This window comes from Colobus angolensis, unplaced genomic scaffold (assembly GCF_000951035.1).
Source record: "Colobus angolensis palliatus isolate OR3802 unplaced genomic scaffold, Cang.pa_1.0 Scaffold2, whole genome shotgun sequence".
NCBI classification, from domain to species: domain Eukaryota; kingdom Metazoa; phylum Chordata; class Mammalia; order Primates; family Cercopithecidae; genus Colobus; species Colobus angolensis.
The window spans coordinates 126,321-148,183 of NW_012115154.1; the positions used below are offsets into that span (position 1 = coordinate 126,321).

At 50.6% G+C, this 21,863-nt stretch overlaps 1 protein-coding gene across 2 annotated transcripts in view; it reads right to left on the reverse strand.

Moving 5' to 3' along the window:
* Window positions 1-21,863, reverse strand: part of PLXNA4 (plexin A4) — a 516,386-nt gene that overhangs the window by 24,291 nt on the left and 470,232 nt on the right. For both annotated transcript variants that reach the window (XM_011941209.1, XM_011941210.1), the window contains 6 exons: window positions 20,433-20,701; window positions 17,286-17,352; window positions 16,290-16,436; window positions 11,611-11,770; window positions 893-996; window positions 248-347 (listed from right to left, as the gene is read on the reverse strand). In XM_011941209.1, coding sequence (XP_011796599.1) covers window positions 248-347; window positions 893-996; window positions 11,611-11,770; window positions 16,290-16,436; window positions 17,286-17,352; window positions 20,433-20,701 — 847 coding nt within the window. The remainder of the gene's footprint in view (window positions 1-247; window positions 348-892; window positions 997-11,610; window positions 11,771-16,289; window positions 16,437-17,285; window positions 17,353-20,432; window positions 20,702-21,863) is intronic.

Genomic DNA, 21,863 nt, shown 5'->3' on the forward strand with positions numbered 1-21,863 from the left:
GCCTGGAAGACATCCATGAAAGTTGGCTTTACTCTTTTGCTCATGGATGAAGGTCTCACTTATGCATCAGAGTGATGGACTGAAACCAGGGGCCTCTTCCCCCACCTGGCTCTCTTCCCTGATGGTCAGCCTGTCTGATGCCCCATCTCCCCTCTCCAAGAGTCTCCTGCCTTCTGGCTATGCTGCTGTCATGACAACAGCTGCTCAGGACACCCGGGCCTCCCCAGGACACTCGGTAGGATCTTACCATATTTACTCGCTGAGGTCCTGGAGACGGTGGAGTTGTTCACTGCGTTATAGGCTGTCACCTGCTTGGACACTAATGCCACCATGGAACCATCTGGCACCTACAGGAAAAAAGCTTCTCAGGGCCTGGGCACAGCAGCTCTGCCACTCCAGGAAATAAGGACAAATCAGGATGAACTTGGCACTAAGGGGCAATTGGTGCCTTGCTGGAGAACTAGGGGACTTTGGAGGCTGTCAGCTTTCCTTGGAGCAAAACAAGACACAGATCTGGATACTGACTAGTGTTCTATTTTGTGGCTTCTCTTGGAGTAACTTCTGGCAAGAGCTCCTCCCTAGCATTCTCAATCCCAGTGCTTCCCTGGAAGATGACCCAGCCTTAAATGCCCAGAGGAAGGCCTCTCAGGAGGGCCTTCCTTAGTGACTCTGCCCATGCCCTGCAGAAAGTGTGCATGTCAGCATATTATCTCCAAAGAGGTCAGGGTTCCCTGGTTTCTTGGCTGGGAGACATCAATTTCCTCTGGAGCACTAAGGGAACATGGAGTGCTGTTGAGGGGCTTGCTGTCTAGCCCTGTTATTCCAGGGCAATGATTTCCAGGGCAAGGGACTTGTAGTTGGCTAGCTCCTCCCCTTTCCACATTCCTCTCACCTGGTAGTGGGCCAGCGTGTTCAGACGTTTCCAATCATTCTCAATCTTGGTGGTGATGTCTTCATCCTGCAAGATCATCCTTGCCCCACTTCCTTGTCGCCACTCTGCCAAGAGAGCAGTGGCATCTCAGAGAGGCCCTCTGACCTCTCCTGTGGGGAAGCTGAGGACCCCTGTGTAGGTAACCTACGCAGTGCTAGCTCAAGGGTGTATCCATTGTAAGTGCTAGCACATGCTCCTGTGAAGACGGAGTGCCAAAGCTCTCAACGCAGAGAGGTCCTGAGTTCCAGTTCTGGTTCTGATCCCAACAAACTATGTGACCAAATGGGGCTAACATCACTTACCCACCCCTGCTCATTTGCTTGCTAGGAATGGCTACATCTGTAAAAAGCAGATGCCCAAAAAGTATTAGCCAAACAAAAGAGGCACATAATAAAACACTAAGCTTTGACAAAGCACGAGGCAAATGCAAAGTGGCACAGTTGTGGTAGCGTGGCTTGTTTGCTTGATTGGAAGCTCTTAGAGCTGATGAAATCAAGGCTGTAGGCTCAGTCACTGAACAGCCCCAGATGTGCTCCAGGGATGCATGCCATAGGGTGAAACTGGCAGGTGTGTCACCCTTGTCAGGGAGATTGGGTCAAAGAGTGTGGAAAAAATCAGCAAAACCCATTCTCATGCCCATGAACGTCCCCTTCCCCACAAAGTTGATGAAATGATATCAACGTTGTAATCCATCCAACACCTAATTATTTGATGTTACAAGGATATACTTACATCCCCATATTATTCTCATGGGCCCAAACACCTCCAATATATGAGCTTACTGATGGATCACACATGGGGAAATGTGAGGCTGTTTCTCATCAGCCAAATCCCCACCACCATACTTGGTACAAATCACATGTAGGTGCAGAAGTGCACATTTCTATCTCGAAATGTACACGCATGAAAATCCATGTGCATGTCAGACACACATAAATTCATGCAGCACACACACGTATGAGCTCATGCACGCACACATACCATTCTCATGGACACACACCAGAAAGGAGAAACAGCCTCTTAAATTCAAATGCAACATGTGTTCCAGCCAACAAGCCAAACATTTGGTTTCCAGGCAGCCCAGATCCTGCTCAATGCCTCTCAGATGCTGATACTTCTGAAATGTGCAAAGAACGCTGGGCTCATTCAGAGTATGGTTAGTTGTTGGATTAAGTGGCCTGGCAGTCACTGCTTGACCCACCAGGGATTTCTTCCTATGTCTCACAGAGCCACATGTTCAGATTCTCTTCCTTGTTTCCCTCCTGCCAAGGCTGGTCCACAACCAGCCACATTTGTGGCAGAGAGCACCAATTCCTCCCTGCATTGTGCATTTGTTGTGGTCTGTGCTGCCAATCCCATTTCACAGATGGCACGCCCTTTGGAATAACAGAGATGCTTCTAAAATCCAAGCCCCTTGCCTCCAGTCCCTGGGGCTTCCCTGCTGCCTAATTTAGAGCTTAGCTTCATGTCAGGTGGTCAAAGGAATGAAAGCATAGGGACTATATGCTTGTTCACTGGAAGTCTCTGGGGACCATCCATCCCTTAGTCCGGTGGATGTCACAGCTGGGATTGCTCATGGTGATTATGGTTAGGCTAATGGGCAAAGGGGAAAATGCCTCACTGAGGTATCTGGTCACTAGCATTTTTGCTTGTTATTGTGTTGTTTTGTTTCTTGAGTTTTTTTGTTTTGTTTTGTTATTTTATGGAGGTATGCATGCATGCACTTTTGAGTGGTTGGAGCAAAGGAAGAGGAATCTCTCCAAGCTGGCCAGACAGCTGATGTGCTGTGCAGTTGGATGCTGGCAGACACCAGTCTGGGTTGGGGAGTATATGGCAGTGAGTCTCCCCCGCTTGCATAGTGAGCGGCACCTGGTTAAGTCAGAGGCTGCATGGGGTGGAGGAACAGCTGTAAGGCACAACACAAAAGGGAGCCAGCTTCTGCTTTCCTCATATTTGGGCTAGGGAGAGGGATGCAATGAACTCAGCTCTGGACACTAAGTCCTCTGGCTGGGCCCCAAGGGAGTCTCCTCCACTGAAGTGACTATGGGGCTTGCTAGGACTAGAAGGAGAAGGTGCCAGTGGACAGACAGCCCTCTAGCTTAGCAGCTGCACTGGTACTCCTTGCTGATAAAGAATTGTAGCACATCTCAGGAGCATCCAAATAAACTACATGGCCTGGTCAATTAGGCAATGACAGTTGGTGACTGATTCTGGGCGCCAGGGCAGGTTTTCTTCCATGACGTACAATTCCCCTTCGAGCTGTGCAGTGCACAGCCTGGGCGGCCATACTCAACAACCCTGTCTGAGTCATTCCCAGAAATTATGAGAATGAGAATGAGAGTCCACCTACCTCCATGCCCCTATCCAAAAAGACTGGGTAGATTGGTCATGTCTCCTTGGGACTTATCTCGAAAAGTCAGGAATGTTCCCCCAAAAGCCAATATACAGAGAGGGGGCTGAAATCAAGGAGTACACTTAGCTTGCTTTTAGATCACTCAAGCCTATTGTTTTGTTATCTTCTAGACAGAAAAAAAAATTGCTTACTATGTGCTTTTTTCCCTGAAAAATCAGAAAGGTGAAAGAAGAAGAAGAAAGGAGAAAGAAGAAGAGAAGGAAAGAGAAGAGGAAGAATAAGAGGAGGAAGAAGAGGAGGAGGAAGAGGAAGAAGAAGAAGAAGGAGGAAGAGGAGGAGGAGGAGGAGAAGGAGAAGAAGGGGGAGGGGGAGAAAAGGAAGAGGAAGAAGGAGAAGGAGGAGAAGAAAGTAGTAGTTGAAATTATTGCTTTGTAGCATCTACAACCTAGTCCTGATGAAAGAGAGTCCAGAGGGATGGGCAACTGGTATAGGCAGCTCCATTCCTGAGGCTTTCAGGAAAGAAGAAAGGATCACGAGTAGACCACCCAGCTGAACACAGAATGGAGGAGAGAGGGTGGAGTATAACTGGTGGGCAGCCCCACATTCCCTGGCACAGAATAATTCAAGTAGGCTGACAAGGAAAGCCCACCCTTAATGTCACTCTTCTCTGCCCAAATTCCTTACTTTTACCCTGTTGGCCAGAACCCACTTTCACTTCCATACTTACCTGCCCTCCTTCCTTTCCTGAAACCTCTTCTTCAGGCCAGTTATGGTCTCTATTTTCCCTAGACTCATCACGAAATATCTCAAGAAGATCAGATAGTGGGTATGGGCTCAGCTTTCTGGAGTGCTCTTGTTACAACTTCCTGACCTTCTCTCAATAGAAGTCTGAGCCATAGAGCTCTGTTGAGTAAATCAGGGGCCTGGAAAAGCCAAGGTCAAAGGCCATCGCAGGTGGCTTCCCTCTAGCCCAGGAACAGTGCCCTCTCCTGAGCTGCATGGCTGGGCTCATAAAATCTCATCCCCACCCCAGAAGTAAAGATCTCAAGGTCAGGTTGAGTGAGCTGAGGATGAGACAGCCCTGCCACCTTAGATATGAAGGCCAGCACCCTGGTCCTCTCATGGTGTGCACGGCTGGATGAATCAGCCTCAGGAGGCCCTCTGTGAGGGCGGTATCTAATTTTGTGCTTTGTTGCATATTCAATGTGTGCTTAGTTTTAATAACAGTAATGAAAATAAATAGAACCCAGGTACCCCAGTGCTTGGTCCAGCCCTCTTTTCACCAGATGGGCTCCTTCTGTCTTGCCTATAAAAATATCACTAAAAATATCTCTCTTTTGATTCTCTACCTTGCTCCGTAGGAGGTGACCACATTAGGACCAGTCGAGAGGCAATGTCACAGCTCAGCCAATGACCAGAGTCCTCCCATGAAGGCTGAGCCTTTTGGCCTTTTGCCTGCCCATAGGGCACAGTGAGAAGCCAGAAAATACCTCCCAGGCATCAAATGCTATGAGATGCTGAGCTCAGAGAGGGCTGAAGCAAATCCTGGGGCAGAGTAACTCCTCACAAACACCTGCTCCTACAAAAGAGGACACCTGGAGTCCCATCTCACAAGACGCAGTCTCCATGGTGAGAACCCAGGTCCAGAAGGTGTTGCAGCTCCATGCTCACTCATTCATCAAAGAACACTTACTCTGTGCCCCCAGTGTGCTGGGCACTGCCAGTTGGGCATGAGAGGTAGTTAAACAAGAAAACGGAGTAAAACATAAACCTTGCCCTTGAAGACTTCTTGTGCGGAGGGGCTGTGCAAGAGCCCAGTGGTCAGGGCAGGGGTGAGACAGGGAGGAAGAGCTACAGGGAGCTGGTGGGAAAGGGCTGCCCAGGTTAAATTGTGAAGGATGAGTGGGCGTTTGCTGGCTGGCCAGGGGGATAAGTGTTCTGGTCCAAAGGTGACACTCATGCCACAGTTCTAGGGATCGATGAGTCTGAGCAGGAGAAAGTTGAAAGGAGAGGCTGGAGAGGTGTAGGGAGGTCAGGACCTGAGTTAAGAAAGATCCAGCATGCCTTGCCAAGGTGTCTGGGACTGAGCTGAGGCCATCAATACAGAGTAGAGAGGGGACAAGGAGAGGAGATCATTATTAGAGGGACAAAGAGGCATGATCCCTGCCCGGATGGCTGCCTTTGTTCAAAGCAGAAGTAGCAGTGAGGACCTAAGCTAAGCCAGTGTGGAAGGGGTGTGGGTTTCAGGGACGCTCAGGAGATGGCTGTGGAGATGGGTTTCAGGGATGCTTAGGGGTGTGGGTTTCAGGGATGTTCAGAAGATGGCCAGGTTGTGCTTACAGAGTCTCTAGGAAGGGGAGGTAGAGGGAACCTGGCTTGCCTCCAAGTGTGTGGAGATCCATGTAATTGGCAGTGGAAAGCTGAGATCCTCCACAGGCCAACCTGGAAGGAGATGCTGGCATGGAGGACCCCACTGGTCTGACTCTTGAAGAGTCCCCTACCCACCAGTGGGTGCCATGCTAAGAGGCAAACTCTCCCCAGGGCGCACAGCACCCTGTAGTTCTGGCCCTCATAGTGTAGATATGCAGATGGGTGCAAGGGCACCCACATATGTACACACACACATGCGCACACACTTGCACACATGCGCGCACACATGCACACACACACGCACACAGATGCATACACATGCGCACACACACATGCGCACACACATGTGCACATGCACCTCCTTTTACCCCAGGCTGGGGACCCTTCAGGCTTTGCATTAACTCCCCTTCCAGTCTTCCTATCATCATCTCTCCTCAGACCCATCCCAGGAAGCTTCAGGAAGGGCTGCTGAAGAAAGGCAAGGGTGGAAGGAGGCACCAACTAGGCTAGGCAGAGCCAGCAAAATTGACCTGCACAGTTCATGCAGGACCACCTTCATGACCACATGCCTGGACTTTCACCCCTGCCACCTTTCCTTACCTTGGGGGCACTGTGAACAGGTTCTCACTAGAAGCACACACCAGCCCTGCACAGGGTCCACTCCACCCTCCAAACCTCGGGCCGAGAAGGAGGCTGGCGGAGGAGACGAGATTCTATGGCTCTGCATGCCTGTCAGCAGGGAGCCCCAAGGAAACACCTGGTGGAGAGCCCTGAGACCTTCAACATCTGGCCAAGCTGAAGTGCTGGGAGCAGGCACCAGAGAAGAGCTAGGAGAGCCAAGAGAAGATCAGAGTGTATCTGCTAAAAAGGCCAGAAAATTCACCTGGGAGCAGGAGGGGTGACCCTCTACAAATGTTCTTTTAAAAAAAAAATTATTGTGACAGCAAGTTCCCAAATATAACATGATTGAACTATGACACCTGGTGCTTAAAAGAAGTTCCTAAATAGAAGTGCATTCTTTGCACTGAAGGTACTAGATCTTTGTAAACTGTAAAGCGCTGTGCACTGGTCAGTTGTTGCTATTTAGGGATGCCTGGAGAGTGAAAGGCAAAGGCAGGCTGTGCCCCACTTCCTGATTTGAGAGAGACAAGCTAGAACTTAGTAGATATTCTTGAATGTGGAACACAGGGCTCTGGCATGACTCCAGGCGGTGTGGTGGGTCAAAGAAGAGTTTAGAAGGCAGGTGGTGTCAGTGGGAAGGAGGAAAGGTGACCCTGGCATTCATATGCATGGCACCAAGAGAAAATTGCTAGCTCTGACCTCTCTCGCAGCAGCTCTGCCCGGCAGCCGGATGCCCTGCTCCAGGCACCAAGCACAAAGGACAGACACACTCACAATCCAATTTGTTACATTTCCACCTTCCAGGGAGAGAGGGAGGTGAAATAAAAAAGAAAGAAAAATCCCATTATCTTTATCTGTCCTTCCCATCAGGTGCAGAGGAAAATGCAAACTGGGGAGACAGCTGCTGTGAACTCTTTATATTTCACTCAGAAGATAGTGTATCTTTTTATTGCCTACAGGAATTACTTACTTGAAAAAATACATCCTTTCAGCTCGCTCGACTTGAGCTGCAAGACAGAGAGAGGGTGGTGGAGTTCTGGGGCTATTGATAGAGCATTTGCATCAAACTACAGGAATCTCTGGAGGTAATGGACAGTGGCAGAAGGGAGAGGAAATGGGGGCCGCAGAGGAGACTGCCTGTGAAGGGAATCGGAGTTCTCTCCACCTCCCTGCTGTGTACCTGGGCCCAGACACTGTGCTTCTCTGAGCTGCAGATTCTCTATCTGTGCAGGGGAAAGAATGGCACCAATGATTTCCCTTGAGGAGTGAAGGGAGGAGGAAAAAGAGCTCCTTAGTTCAGACAGAAAAATGTCCTGCCTCTGCTAGTCTGCTAAGAAGCGGAAAACTTCTCCTAGGCACCTTGGCACCTCCATGCCTGGCACAGAGCTGGCCACAGGGTAGGATCTTCTCATGTTTGTCGAAGAGTTAAGTGATGCAAACAGGTACCTACCCTGCCCAGATACCTGTGAGTGGAAAGGGACGTAAACCTGGTTGTGGGGACAGCCTCACATGTAGCAGGGGGAGTGCTACCTGGGCACTGTGCCTTAGAGCTCCGCCTCAGTCCCAGCTCCTCCCGCTGTGGTCGCTTTCCTTCCCCAGCTTCCAACAGATTGCAGCAAAGGTGGGCCCTGCGGTTCCTGGGATAGTTAATTCTACATGTCAACTTGGCTGGGCCACAGTGCCCAGATATTTGGTCACACAGTATTCGAGATGTTTCTGTGAGGGTGTCTTTCTATGAGATTAACATTTATACCAGGGGGGATTTTGAATAAAGCAGATTTCTCTCCATAATGTAGGCCCCATCCAATCAGTTGAAGTCCTGACTGGAACAAAAGATTGACCTCCCTTGAGAAAGTGGGAATTCTGCCAGCAGATGGCCTTCAGACTTGAACTGCAATGTCGCCTTCTCCCTGGGTCTCCAGCCTGCCAGCCAACCCTGCAGATTTTCGACTTGCCAGCCTCCATAATCGTGTGACCACCTCTTTAAAATGAATCTCTCTCTCTTTCTGTTTCTAGACACACACACATGCACGCACGCATACACGCACACACACAACCCTTGTTGGTTCTATTTCTTTGGAGAACCCTTACTAACGTGGTTTCCCATCTTAGCTCCTTAATGCCTGGACAAGTCTGGTGAGGGAGCAGAGGGAGAGGAGTGGGAGAGCTCTGAGGAGCAATGAACAGACATGTCAGGAGTGAGCAGTTAGGCAAAGCATCACAAAGCCAGGGGCCACAGTGATGATGAAAGGCAGGAGCCAAAAGCCAAGCAAGAGCGGGGAGGGTTGGGCTGGATTTACTTGGGACAATGACAGGGTGGTGTCAAATGTCTTTGCTTCCTGCTGAGCTGGCCTGGGATGGGTGCTCCTGCTGTGCCAGGGGCTGGGCATCAGGAGAGGGAAGGCAACCTTTGCTGGATGCCCTCAGCAGTGGGAGAAGAAAGCACAGCGGGTAGGGGGAGAAAGTCAGGGGGCATACTGTGCTGTCTTGGCCCTGTCCAGCACTTGGGGCTGAGTGAGTGCCAATGTGCTATGTGTCCTATTGGCATAAATAGTCACACCTTACACTTGTAAATTGCTCTTAGGCTTTCAAAGCACTTTCACCTACATGATGGGAACAACTTTCCTTGCCTTTCTCTCCCCTTGGGGGCTGTGATTGAACGGTGTGGAAAAAGCATTTGGGTCTCTCAGCAGGCCTCATTTTTCTTGCGATGCAATCTAGCTTTGGTAAGAAGAAGCCTAGAGCTTTGCAGGCAGCTCCAAACACTGGATTTAAAAGGAAAAAAGGGAACTTCTCAGAAAAGCACCCATCATGGTTGAGCAGGGAGACATTGCTGAGCAGCTCAGCGAGATGCTCCTTCCCAGTGAGAGGGGGCCCTAAGGTTCAAACTGCCCCAGGCCTCTCTTTGCTTCTCCCTGTTATCTGTCCCTGCTGTGGGGATCTTATTTCTCCAGGTGTGGCCCAGCAGCAAATGTGATGGCAGAGGGATCACCTCTGTTTGTTTGGGTGCCTGGAGCTTGAACAGTCACGGTGAGCACTGGAGACCTGTTTCCCCTTGGAAGTGGGTAGCCTTTCCCTGGCTTGTGCAGCCTCTAGCTGCGGAGACCAGCCACCCTTGGGCAGGCCCTTGTTGCAGAGCTGCCCTTGGGCTTCCTTTCGTCATGGTGGATGGCAGGAGTGACTGCGCCTGCTTTGTCTGCTGCTGCTGTTTCCACTCCAGATAGTCTAGAACTCTGGCTTCAGGAGGCTCTGCATCCCATAAAAGACTTGCTTTGCTGGGCTTGTGCTCCCAGGCTTTTTAAGGGAGCGATTTAAGGGACTCTCAGGACAAAGCTCACGGGGCTGCCTTCTGCAAGCCCTTCCATGGGAGATCACCTATTCTTAAGCATAGAAGCATACATCTCCTCATGCAGCTGCATGCAGGTGCTCTTTCTGTGTTCTGGCACACCTTTGCAATCTCAGCTTCCAGCATGAAGGAGCCTGCTCCTAGCACAGCTCTCCCTCTTGGCCCCACTCTGTGTGGACTCTCCTCCCACCTGAATTGCATCAAGGACCCTGCAAAGCTGAAGATGCCCACAGATAAAACAAAGGAACAGTGGGTGCTAGCTGGTTCCACTACCAAACTCAATTCTCCCTGGAAAAACTCTTTAAGGAGTATCCCACTCAATTGTTTGGATGTGGGGAACACAAAAATCCTCCTTCCAGGAACTGTTCTGTCTCCCACTGGGCCATAACAGGTTCCTTCACCCTGTGAGTCTGTGGGATCTTCATGGCAGCAAAAGCAAATCAAATGCACACAGACACATAGGTCTGGTCTGATTCTAAGGGCACACACGTGAGCACACACTCACACCCCTCCCCACCATATCACATATGGGCTTCCTCTGTGTCCCAGAAACAGCATACTCAGAGACACCTCCACAGTGGAGGGAGACACATGTTCACCCAATGTCCCTCCCTCAGCATCCAAGCTCAGAGCACAGGGCCAAACACCTTCAGCCAAGAGCCAAGAGAGAGAAGATGGGGTTAAATGAAGAAGTGAGAATTTAGAGGAGTTGCTACAACTTCCTGATCCTAAGAATCTTTAGGCATCAGAATTCAGAGGGAGTGGGGTGAAGCAGTGGGAGGCGATGAAAATTCCCTCTGGATTCTAGAAAATAGCATAGATGCCCGTCTGTCTTGGATGGCTTAGCCAAAGCCAGCTTAGAGGCCAGATGGATGGATTAGAGGCGTCTGAGGGGTCCTCCCACCACTATGTTTGTTGCCAGGAATCTCCAGATACGAGCATATACACACATCAGTGCTTCTCCCTCCATGCCCAGCATCAACAAACAGGCACACTCAGTATCCTTATATTATCCTCATAATCAGTGACAGCAGCAGCCAATACTTACTGAATGTGTACGATGGACCACACATTGCATTAAAGAGGCTTTTACATGCATGATCTCACTGAATTCTTACTACAAGGCAGGCACTATGATTATCTTCATTTACAGCTAGGAAACTAAGGCATACACACAGGTTACTTGACCAGGGTCACACAGCTAGGATTTGGAGGCACCAGGACTCAAATCTAGATGTGCTTGATGCTGGCTCACAATGCTGGAACCACCTCTCTTCCCCGCGGGCCTCTTCAGATCCTGGGGCTCCCCATGAGGATTTCCCCCGGATAGCATCCTATGAAATGCTTATGCAAACCATAACTGGCTCTAAGTACAGGTGGCCCTAACCAGCATGCCCTTGTTTATAGAGGCTGGGAGATCTATTCGTGGAACATTGAGTTAAAATGTCATCCTTCTCCCCAGCAGGCTGTCATATCTCATTTTCCCTATACTTTCTCTCCATTCTCTATCACTGATCCAGCTCCCTCAAGCTGTAGGTATTCGGCAAAAATTATAGCCACGGAACTGAGTAGAAGGGAAGAGCCTCGGGTGACAACAGAGGTAGTGGCAGGACCTTGGGATGCAGGAGCTCAGACTAGTGGACTCTGCCCTTAAATCCCTTTCTTTCCAGATATGACTCCTTCACTTCCCACCCCTCTGCTATTCAAAGGACCCCAGAGGCATATCCTGCCAGGCAGATCACCAACAGACTACCAAGTGACTCGTGGCCTCCTCTCTGCAAACTGTTCATTGACCAGCTCTGGTCAATTCCAAGCAGTCCAGGAAGGCAACCCCATGGGCTCCTCCGGGGTCTGGGCATGCCTGACTCTCTCCAGCCAGTGATTCTCCCCCTTGGATCTCTACTCCAGCCCTGCCTCTGCTGACAGGAGAAGGTGAGGTGTGTTCAGGACCAGCCACAAGGACAGCCCCTGGGTGGACAGCCTACTCACCCAGATCCATATCTGCAGCTTTGGGCCGGTGGGAGCAAGGCACATTCTTAAAGATGGCATCCAGAATCTTCTCCTTGACCTGAGTGATGGTATCACAGTTGAGGATCTTTACTGGGACCTCGGGGCTGTTGGCACTGTCTGGGCTGACACAGCTCAGGACCTGAAGGAAAGGTGGGGAGAGGAGGATATGAAATGGGGTAGCAGGAAAAGCTCCTAGATTCCCAGCAGCACCCTGGGATCCCGTCCTAAACGGCTCCCGGCTCCCCCTCTCCAGGATTGGCTGGGGAGGCGTAGGGTGGCTCCAGGCTATCTATGATCCCACCAAGCCCACTGCCCTTTCCTGTTCGGGTAAACAGGACAATGCCTTGGCTTCAATGTCCTTGAGGGAGTGCAAGCTGCACACTTCACTCCTTGTCAGAACAAACTTCATTAAAATCCTGATTTTTCAAAGGGACAATGCCCAAGCATGTGGAAGCAGTGAAGGGAAATTTGCAACAGAACAGACACCAAAGCATCCATGCACACGTGCTATCTCTCTCACATGCACACAGGAGGCAGTGCTGCAGCGGCACACCCAGACCCTCACCCACCTCTGAAACCCCCTGCCCATCCATGTGTGTCCGTCTCCTTCTTGTCACTCCTTCTCGGACGCACACTCACACACACAACTAATAGGAATCTGACTTCTTTCTCCAAAGATTTCACAAGCTTCCATTTTTGTGAAGGTTTCATTTGCCTGATTAGAGGTTGCCAAATCTATAAGACACTTAATGTATTCTTTAAAAATAAAACGATGCCCTTTAAAGATTGTAGGTTCAAGACACCTGAGATTCTTTCCTGGCCCTGAACTTGAACCCCTGTATTGGGGGAAGAGGTGACTGCATAGTTCAGGACTTCCATTTCTCTTTTTGGAACTCGTAGGAAAAGTTAAAACTCTGCCTCACCAAACTATCTTTTTCTTTTTATTTTTTCCTTGAAAAAGTTCTGGGCTTTTCCTTTAAAGAGAACAAGGCTTTTCTTCTCTTGCCGTTCTCACTGTGGGATCTTTCTACATCGACGGCACCGTGTGGGCTCCTGGGCGGACCGGTGGGGAACGGGGGTGGGTGCTGTGGGTACTGGAATAAGTGAGGGCACAAGATCCAGAGCAGAGAGGCTGGGCATCCTAGGGGTACTGATGCCAAGTGGCCCTCCCCTTCTGGGCTCCTGAACTGTCCCTCAGGCCCTGCTGCCAGAGAGCCCTCTGTGAGTCTCTCTTCTTCTTGGAAATTTCACTCCCTCTGTGCCCCCATAAGCATTTCCCAATTGTCCTATCTGGTTTGCAGAGCCAGACACCAGTCTCTCTCCCACTCCACCCCCTTCTTGCTCCATGTGGTGGCAATCAGAACCCTGGGCTCTGGGCACCTGCCTTTCATTAGCAACTAGACTGCTATGAGCTCCAATGGAAACATGCTTATTCCATTAAGAAGGGGAAGAAAAAAAAACCCTGAAATCTATAAAACCAAACTCTCACCCTCAAAATGCCCTAACCTGAAAACAATGGTGGAGAGACCTCTGCCCTGAGTACTCCACATGTGCCTCCTCCCAGCTCTCCCCTCCTTCTAAGAGTCTTCTGGCCCCTTCCCTCTGCCCCACAGCCGAGGAAAGCCTGACCATTGGGCTGTTCTGGCAGCCCCTGCTGTCCTGTCCTCTGGGCCCTGGTGGGGCAGCTTAGCCTTCCCAAGACAGCAACATGGTTTGCTCTGGGCTTCCTCCTCTGAGGGACCCATGAGGCAGAGGCGGCCACCTAAATGTAATCTCCTGGCATTTCTAGTTGCTGCAGGAGTTCAGCATGGCCTCATGAGTACAACTCCATGGTGCACTTCAGGGCAGGGGTTGGTGCTCTAAAGTGGAAGCAGTGGCCCCACAGAAGGACAGAGCCCCTGGCCACTGGCCAAGCCAGAACTCCACCCACAGATTCCCTTCCCCCATGTTCCTTGGCTAGTTTGTGAACAAGCTGCCTCATGATTTCTCTGCCAGGGAACTGCCTCTCAAACACTAATGTGCATAGAAGCACGTGGGGGCTTTGTTGAGATACAAATTCTGATCTAGGAGGTATGGGATGGGGCCTGAGATTCTCCATTTTTCCAGGTTCCCAGGCAACTAGCTAATGCTCCTAGGTTCCCTGGTGGGCATCTAGTGCTCTAGCAGGCTTCCAGGTGCATGCCTAGAACTCCAGCAGGCTCCCGGGCAGACACCTAGCACTCTGGCAGGCTCCCAGGTGGGCATCTAGTGATCCAGCAGGCTCCCGGGCAGGCAATTAGTGCTCTTGCAGGCTACCAGGTAGCCATCTAGCATTGCCTGGCTCCAGGCTTCCACATGGGCACCCAGTGTTCTAGTGAGCTCCTAGGTAGGCATCTTGCACTCTAGCACCCAGATGTTGCTGACGTTGGTACTGGGGCACTCCCACTAGCAGGGTCCTTGGCCACACCAGTCCAAGCTCCAGCATCAATCCAATAAATCACTAAACCCCTAGGAGGCACACCTGACTGCAAAGTGGTACACTCACTCTCCCCACAAGCCTCTTAGAGCCTCTCTGTGGTTATCTCTCCTGCCCAAGACAAGGCTACTCTTAGCAGGCCCATAGCACTCTGGGCTCCTCCAGCCACCGCCGAGTCCCAGGACTCCCTATCTTTGTATTTGGCCTGCTCTTCAGAGTCTGCACGCCCTGTATGCTGCCGTCCTGCACGATTTCTTGCTGTCTGCCCACACCCTGAAAGGGCTGCTCCCCTGCACATGTGCAAATACCTTCCCCAGGCCTGAAGGCGGCTATTAAAGCTCCCTGTGGCCATTTCTTCTCCAGGCAAAAAAACCGCAGTTTCTTTCCTCTGTCCTCACTGCTCCTGTCCCCCGGTGTTCCCACCTAAATGGATACTGGTCCCTGAACCACTCCAATGTCCTCACATTCTCTTTAAGTTGTGGCACCTGAAATCAGCTCAGTGCACTAGCACTACTATGGCCTCTGGAACAAAGGATGCTGCAATCTGGGGACAGAACATGATTACAACTCATTGTGTTGGATTCAATATTGGGAAGGTGCTGAGGAGACAGGAAAGAAAGGGAGTGGAACAGGGAAGATGGGGTGGAAGACATTTACGCAGCAGTTCTATCTCATTAAGAAATCCATTCAGGTCTCTATTTTTGGAAGGGTTTTTCCCCCCTTTTCCATTTTAATCGGAGCCTCTCTCTCTCTCCTTCCAAGCAGACGGTAACTGCCAGGAGGCAGGGGCCTCGTTCACAGGCTGCTCCTTTGAATCTTCATAAGGAAGCCAATCCCCACAAATCTGTTCCGATGTCTACTGGGATTCCCGGGGCTTTTGGAAAATGAGAGTGGGATAGGTGGATCACGGTCGCAGTCTTCCCAGCCAGCAGGGATGGCTTTGTTCAGAGGTGGGAACCATCTCCCCAGCTGGCCACAGGGTCTGGAATTTGCCCTCAACTCAGAGCAGTTGGAGGGGTTGTACGGGAATCATACTCCCTCCCAGTCCTATCATGCCCCGGCCTGCTGTGGCTCCCTCTGCATTTGAACCTCCGTCTGTTCCCCGTCCTCATCATTCCCTTCTGTCTCTTTTCCTTCCATTCTTGGGTGCCACTTGCATATCACCCCCAACACTCAGCTTTTACCTTTTCATACTCCCTCCTTCCATGTCCTCTCTTTCTCAGAGAGAAAGGGCTGGCTGGAGATCACAATGATCTCCAAAACATCCTGAGAGTGAGCTCCCTGGGTTTGAAAAGACAGTGAGCAGCGAGTGGACGCACGGTCACAGTGGGGAGAGGCAGGCGGGGCCTGTGTGACCAAGCACTAGGGCATGAGTATGACACGGGCTTCACCACCTGCTCATCTTGTCCCATTGGATCCCCGGCACAACTTCACTCTGAACAACTAGGATTATCTCCACTTTAGTCGGTTCTGTTGGTGTTCTCATTTTTTCCAATAAAGACACCCAAACTCAGAGGGATTGGGGACCTGCCCAATTCACCCTGCTGGTCGAAGGCAGAGTCAGGGCTCAAATACAGGTCTGTCTGATCCCAAAGGCCATGCTCTTGAATGCTAAGCCTTGGTGCCTCCTAGCGTAGCTGTTTTTGCCAGGTGAGGGAACCTGACCTTAACGGAGGCGATCCCCATGTTCCTTCGGCAAATGCCTTGCACCACCAGGCCACCTTGGCTTTGTATTATACAGCTAGGGGCACAGTTGTATTTGAACTTAGAGCAGAAGGCAGTGTGAGCTTCAGAACTATGAGGAACTCTTTCTAGTTTCCTTTCCTCTCTGTCCCCCACTCTCGGCCTGAACGGACCTTTTCTGTAAAGCGTTGACTCTAAGCTGGGAGGACAGAAGAGGAGTTCACCTGGGTCAAGGGTTATGACCCTATAACTGGTATGGCCGGAAACCCCCAGTTCATTGGCTGAAGTGTCACCCAAATGTGTCTGAGCTACTGGTCCCCAAATCCGAATGCCCTGGTGAAACAGAACAGAGGAAGTCTGGGGTGGTAGACACAGGGGGAGCACCTGGCTGGGCCCACACAGCAGACAAACCTGGAGAGGCGACCGTTCAGCCTTTCCACCATCCTCTCTGCTGAGCAGGGCTACCCAGGACCAATGCTCGCCTGTCAAAGCCCCAGGGGAAACAGATGGGTGGGCTCACCAGGGTTTTGTAGTCAATCTGCTGGCGGATGAGCTTGTCCTCGCTCAAGGAGTAGCGGGCCTCACCCGTGATGGCGTCGATGGGGCCCTTCTCCATCTGCTGCTTGATGGCACAGAACAGAGAGAAGAGGGGCTCCCCGGCACACTCCTGGAGGTGAGAAGAACCTCATTGGGAGCAGCTCCTGGAACACTGGAGTGCACCCCCTAGTTCCTGCTTCACCAAAGGGCGGCTTCCATCCCCTGCCAAGTCCCTCTGCCTGCCCCCACCTGCTTTTATACTCAGCTCTTTAATCTCCTTCACTCCAACTCCTCATCCTTCAGGCTGGCATTCCTCCTGGCTCTTTGGATCACAGGATCTTTTCCCATTCTGCCCATTTCTCCTTTCCTACTGTTGCCTCTCCAGGGCTCTTTCTTCCTCCCCCGCTCCCCTCCCCTCCCCTCCCGCCCTCCTCTCAGCTCCTCCTCCCCGCCAAACCCCGCTCTCTCAGAGGCCCCATTCAAAGGCAGAGGTCAGTCCTGGGTGGCACGAACTCCTTAGAACATAAGTTAATAATTAGAAGCTGAGCCTCTTCCACCTCCCAGGCGCATCCTTGGCTTATCTGCCGCAACATGCGGCTTCTGCACTGGCCTGGGGCCCTTATCAGCCTCAGTAAGTCTGGGGCTGGGAGACGGAAGAGGAAAAGCAGAGAAATAATGGGTAAATTGTTTTTAGCTTCAAAGAGAGATTCAGCTTTAGGGACCATGCAGGGCCTCTCAGGGCTCGTCTGTCCCTCGCCAGGAGGGAGGAAACTAGCCTCAGGAAGACTGTGTCTTTGGAGCTATGATGGACTGCAGGCCTGTTTTCCTAGACAGTCCATGATAAGGATGGATTCCATTTCTTGTGGGGTTGTAAGAGCCAGGGCCAGTAAGGGAGAACTGGGGGTTGTGGAGTGATCCCCAGTCATGTTGCAGAGAATGAACGAGGCAGGACCAGAAACACGTCCACATCCAACCCTACCTTGAGGAACTTGTAGAGGAGGAAAGTGAACCAATTGGTCAGCATCTTCTCAGCCACTGACTCAGTCCTGTCAGCAGTCACCGAGGGAACCAGCAGAACAAGACAAAGAAAGAAGCAGCTGGTCAGAGCCCGCAGGCTGGGAAGGGCAGGGGAGGAATTGTGCATTGATCTTGCTGCTTCTAGCGTTTAGGCCAAATCTTGAGATCCTAATGAATATAAGACTTTCATGGACTCCTAGACGCCCCCATAATGGTAAGACAAGCTTTTCCTACAGAGCTGGAAGATGACATTTTGGGTGTCAGGCTGTGGGAGGGTTTTTGGCTGGAATGCCTTAGAGCACCGCTGACCAACTGCACATTCTATGATGATGTAAATTTTCTCTACCTGTGCCGTCTAATATGGCAGCCAGCAGCCACACGAAGCTGCTGAGCACTTGAAATGTGGCAGCATGTCTGAGGAACTGACCCTGAACTTGTATTTATTTTTAACTAATTTAGATTTAAATAGTCACATGTGGCTCAAAGCAATCCTATTAAATAGTATAACCTTAGAGAACTTTATGGGCTAGTTGTGTTCTTTTGGGTGAAAAAAAAAAAGAATCCCAAATTCCTGGGGAGGTACCAGTTTGGCAGGGAATAGGAATAAAGGTGGCAGGGGAAGGGTCCATGTCAGAAGGCCAGATGGCCAAACTGAGCCTACAGCCTGAGCTAAAGGCTCCTGGTATTCACAGCAGCATAAAGCCATATATCTAGCTCATCCCAAGCCATGTCAAAACTGTCCTATTGCGGCTGAGCACAGTGGCTCAAGCCTGTAATCCCAGCACTTTGGGAGGCCAAGGCAGGCAGATCATGAGGTCAAGAGATCAACACCATCCTGGCCAACATGGTGAAACCCTGTCTCTACTAAAAACACAAAAATTAGCCGGGCATGATGGCACGTGCCTGTAGCCTCAGCTACTCGAGAGGCTGAGGCAGGAGAATCGCTTGAACTCAGGAGGCGGAGGTTGCAGTGAGCCAAGATCTTGCCACTGCACTCCAGCCTGGTGACAGAGTGACACTCTGTCTCAAAAACAAACAAACAAACAAACAAAAAATTGTCCTATGGCAAAAGCTTCCACATCCTTTGGAACTTCCCTTGGGAGCCCTTCTAGGGTTTCAATTGCAATGACAGAAAGTTCATTCTTGAGTCTAACTTGTGTCTTTCATGCTACAACACAAGCCCATCTACTCCTTTACTTTGGAGGTGAAGATGCAGCAGCAGTGCAGTAAGCCCAAGGACATTCTTGGTTGCATCCATTTAGAGAAAACAAATTACGTTCAAACTTGCACTAAGTATGTGGCCAGTTCAGAGAGAAACTAGCCCATCCAGGTATGTCTGGATAGAGTTTAAAGTTGCAGTTGCCAGAAAATGCTAATAACTAAAATCCCAAGGTAGTTGGGAGGCTGCCAGCACAAAATGAAGCTGGGAAGAGAAAAGAAGAAAGAATATTGAAAGGAGGTAGGCAGCCACGGGCAAGAAGAAGAAAAGGAAAGGAGAGCAGAAGGAAGCAAGAGCATCCAGGAGAACAGGAATGGAAAACAAGGGTGGGGAGACACAGAGGCAGAGCGAGACCACGCCGGGAAGTTGTCGGTGGGAGCTCTGGCAGGCAGTGGCAACCCTAGAATTATGCCAGTGGGTGGCTGCGTGGTGAAAGTAAAACAAAAATCAAAATGATCTACCTTGCTGTTTCCAAAGCTGTCTGCTGGCTCTTATATGCAGCAGACTTTTGCAGCTGTGCAGGCAAATGCCCACTGCTCCAGGAAAAATCCTGAAGTAAACACTTCTGAAAGCCAAATCTATCTGCTGGACCAAGTGGGAACCACTGAAGCCTAGCCTTAGACCCAGAGACCAAAGATGGAAGTCTGAGGGACAGGCAGACAGCACGAGTGGTCTAGGCAGATGGCTAGACAAAATGACATGATGTGGGAGTTTTCTAACTTCAGATATGCCAAGGCCAAAGGTAGTGGAATAGCGGCCTAGAGGAGAAATGGCCGTAGGGTACACAGAAAGTTCAAACAGAAGCACTGATAGAGTGAGACAGTCTCTAGTTCCTATAAGGCCAAAGTCACAGGATAAGGTTATGTCTTTACATAGGACCTTTAAGGTTTCAACAGTGTCCAGTCTGAGGCCTCCAGGGTGTTGAGTGGTGGACTCTAGTCCCATTTAGAGCCTATAGCAGGTGCCAGGAAACACTCGCTGGGCTGCACTGGGTGAGACATCACCAAAGGACTTTCCTTCAGTGCTTCTCAAACTTTAATATGGATTGGGATAACCTGGGTTCCTTGTTAAAATGCAGATACTGATTCAGTGGGTCTGGGAGGGCCTGAAATTCTACACTTATTTATTTATTTATTTAGAAACAGGGTCTTGATCTGTTGCCCAGGCTGGAGTGCAGTGGTGAGATCATGGCTCACTGCAGCCTCAAACTCCAGGGCTTAAAAGATCCTCCTGTCCTAGCCTCCAGAATAGCTGGAAATTTATAGGTGTGCACCACCATGCATGGCTAATTTTTATATTTTTATTTTTGTAGAGATGAGGTCTATGTTGCCTGCTATGTTGTCCAGGCTGGTCTTGAACTCCTGGCCTCAAGAGATCCTCCTGCCTTGGTCTCCCAAATTGTTGGGATCACAGGCATAAGCCACTGTACCTGGTCTGTGATTCTGCTTTTCTAACAAGCTCCAGTGTGCTCCTGATGCTGCCCCCCGCCACCTGATGGCATGAGGCCACAAGTCTTCTCTCCTAATCCAACTTTGGACTTAGATAAGGCCAGAGGATGGTCTAAGTGACCTCTGAAGATTCCATGAGAGGAGATTGCAGTAGACAGGGTCAAGATTAAGTAGAAGGGCAGAGAAGGAAAAATGGAGATTTGACATAGGGGCAAGAGAACAAGAGGGTGAGCCAACAAGTCCATGCATCCTCGACTCCTGAGGACAGTGGACAGGTTCTTCTCAGGGGGTCTGCAATGTAGCCCTGGCTCTGGGCTAGTTAGTGCCTTGAATTTAGGAACGTGACTGCTCTCCTAGGAGCTCTACCCCAGTCTCCCTGCAAGGCACGGTGAGCCAGGTGCATGACTGGGCTGGAGCAGGGTGCCCCAGACTGCACCCTCACCTCCTGAGCAGCAGCTTGGGGTGGTTCTTGCTCTCCAGGTTCTTGTCTATGAGGTCGGCCAGCAGTTGCTTCAGCACATCAGTGGCGTACTCCAGCTTGCTCTGCAGCACGGTCATGATGAGTGAGGCCACGTTGCCACGGTCGCGCATGGAGAAGCTACGCTGGGACTCGAGGGTGCGGATGAAGGACAGCAGGAATACCTTGTTGTTGATGAGCTGCGCGAAGAGTTTCAGGCCTTTCTCCACACGCTCCTGCCGGTAGCCTGGGACCTGCAGAGAGACCTAGGGGTCGTGATGCCATTGGCAGGGTGGGGAGCTCAGTGACCTCCCCATGGGATGGCTGTGCCCATACCTATGACCCTCTCACCCACCAATTAAGCCACAGTTCACCTGGCTAATGCAGTCAAGCCCTTAGCACTGAGTTAAGTATCTGATTAACCTCGATTGCATCCTCTAGTTTAGAGATGAATCAATTGAAGCACAGAGAGAGCATCACATGGTTAGTAAATGGCAGGGCTGGGATGGCACTCACTTCGGCCAGACTCCAGAGCTCTTCCCTGATGGTGACGCAGAGTTGATGAGGGCCCCTGTGCCATGGCAAAGCACCTCACAGTCCCTGTGGGGAATTCCAGGTGCCCAGGGCTGTCATGGTTTACACCCTGAGAATCCCCAGCCCTAAGCCTGGGACTAACCTAATGCCCACCTGTCTTCAGCCCTAGGGGTGCTGTTGATACACCAGTGGCCTCAGACTCAGGACATCTGGGTTCCACGTGGATTCTGATACCACCTTGCTGGGTAACACTGGGTAAGTCTCTTTCCTTCTCTGGGGGCCTAAGTTTATCCACATGATAAAAAGGGAAGATTGAGCCCAACCATCTCTAAAGAATTTTCTAACTCTAGCATTTGCTGTTTTCTTAGGGACTCTTTCTAAGATCCTGCTCTATCCAGGGGAAGAGGAAGAAGACGGTCTTATCTTCCTGCCTCCATTGTCTGTTCATTGGGAGATCCCTGCAAGGGTGTGCCATTCACTCAGCAAACATGAGTCAACAACTCAGGTAGGTACGGAAGATCCACCTCTGAGATGTCCAAGGGTGTGCATGGCAATCCTGTCAGTAATAGCTCCAAACTGGAAACACTCAGATGTCCAGCAACAAGAGAACAGATGGAAGAACTGTGGTGTATTCCACCCAGTAGATACCACACAGCAACGAGAATGAATGACCTATCGCTACACACAATAACAGGATGGGTCCTGCAAATGTACTGGATGAAAAAAGCCAGATGCTAAAGAGGGCATAGTCTTCATAGAATACCATTTAAATAAAGATTTAAAAAGCAAATAAAATTAATCAATGGCTGTAGATAAATGGCTGCTCTAGGGGGTGGCTGTAACTAAAAGGGGGCACCCTGGGACTCCTGGGGGACTGACTGT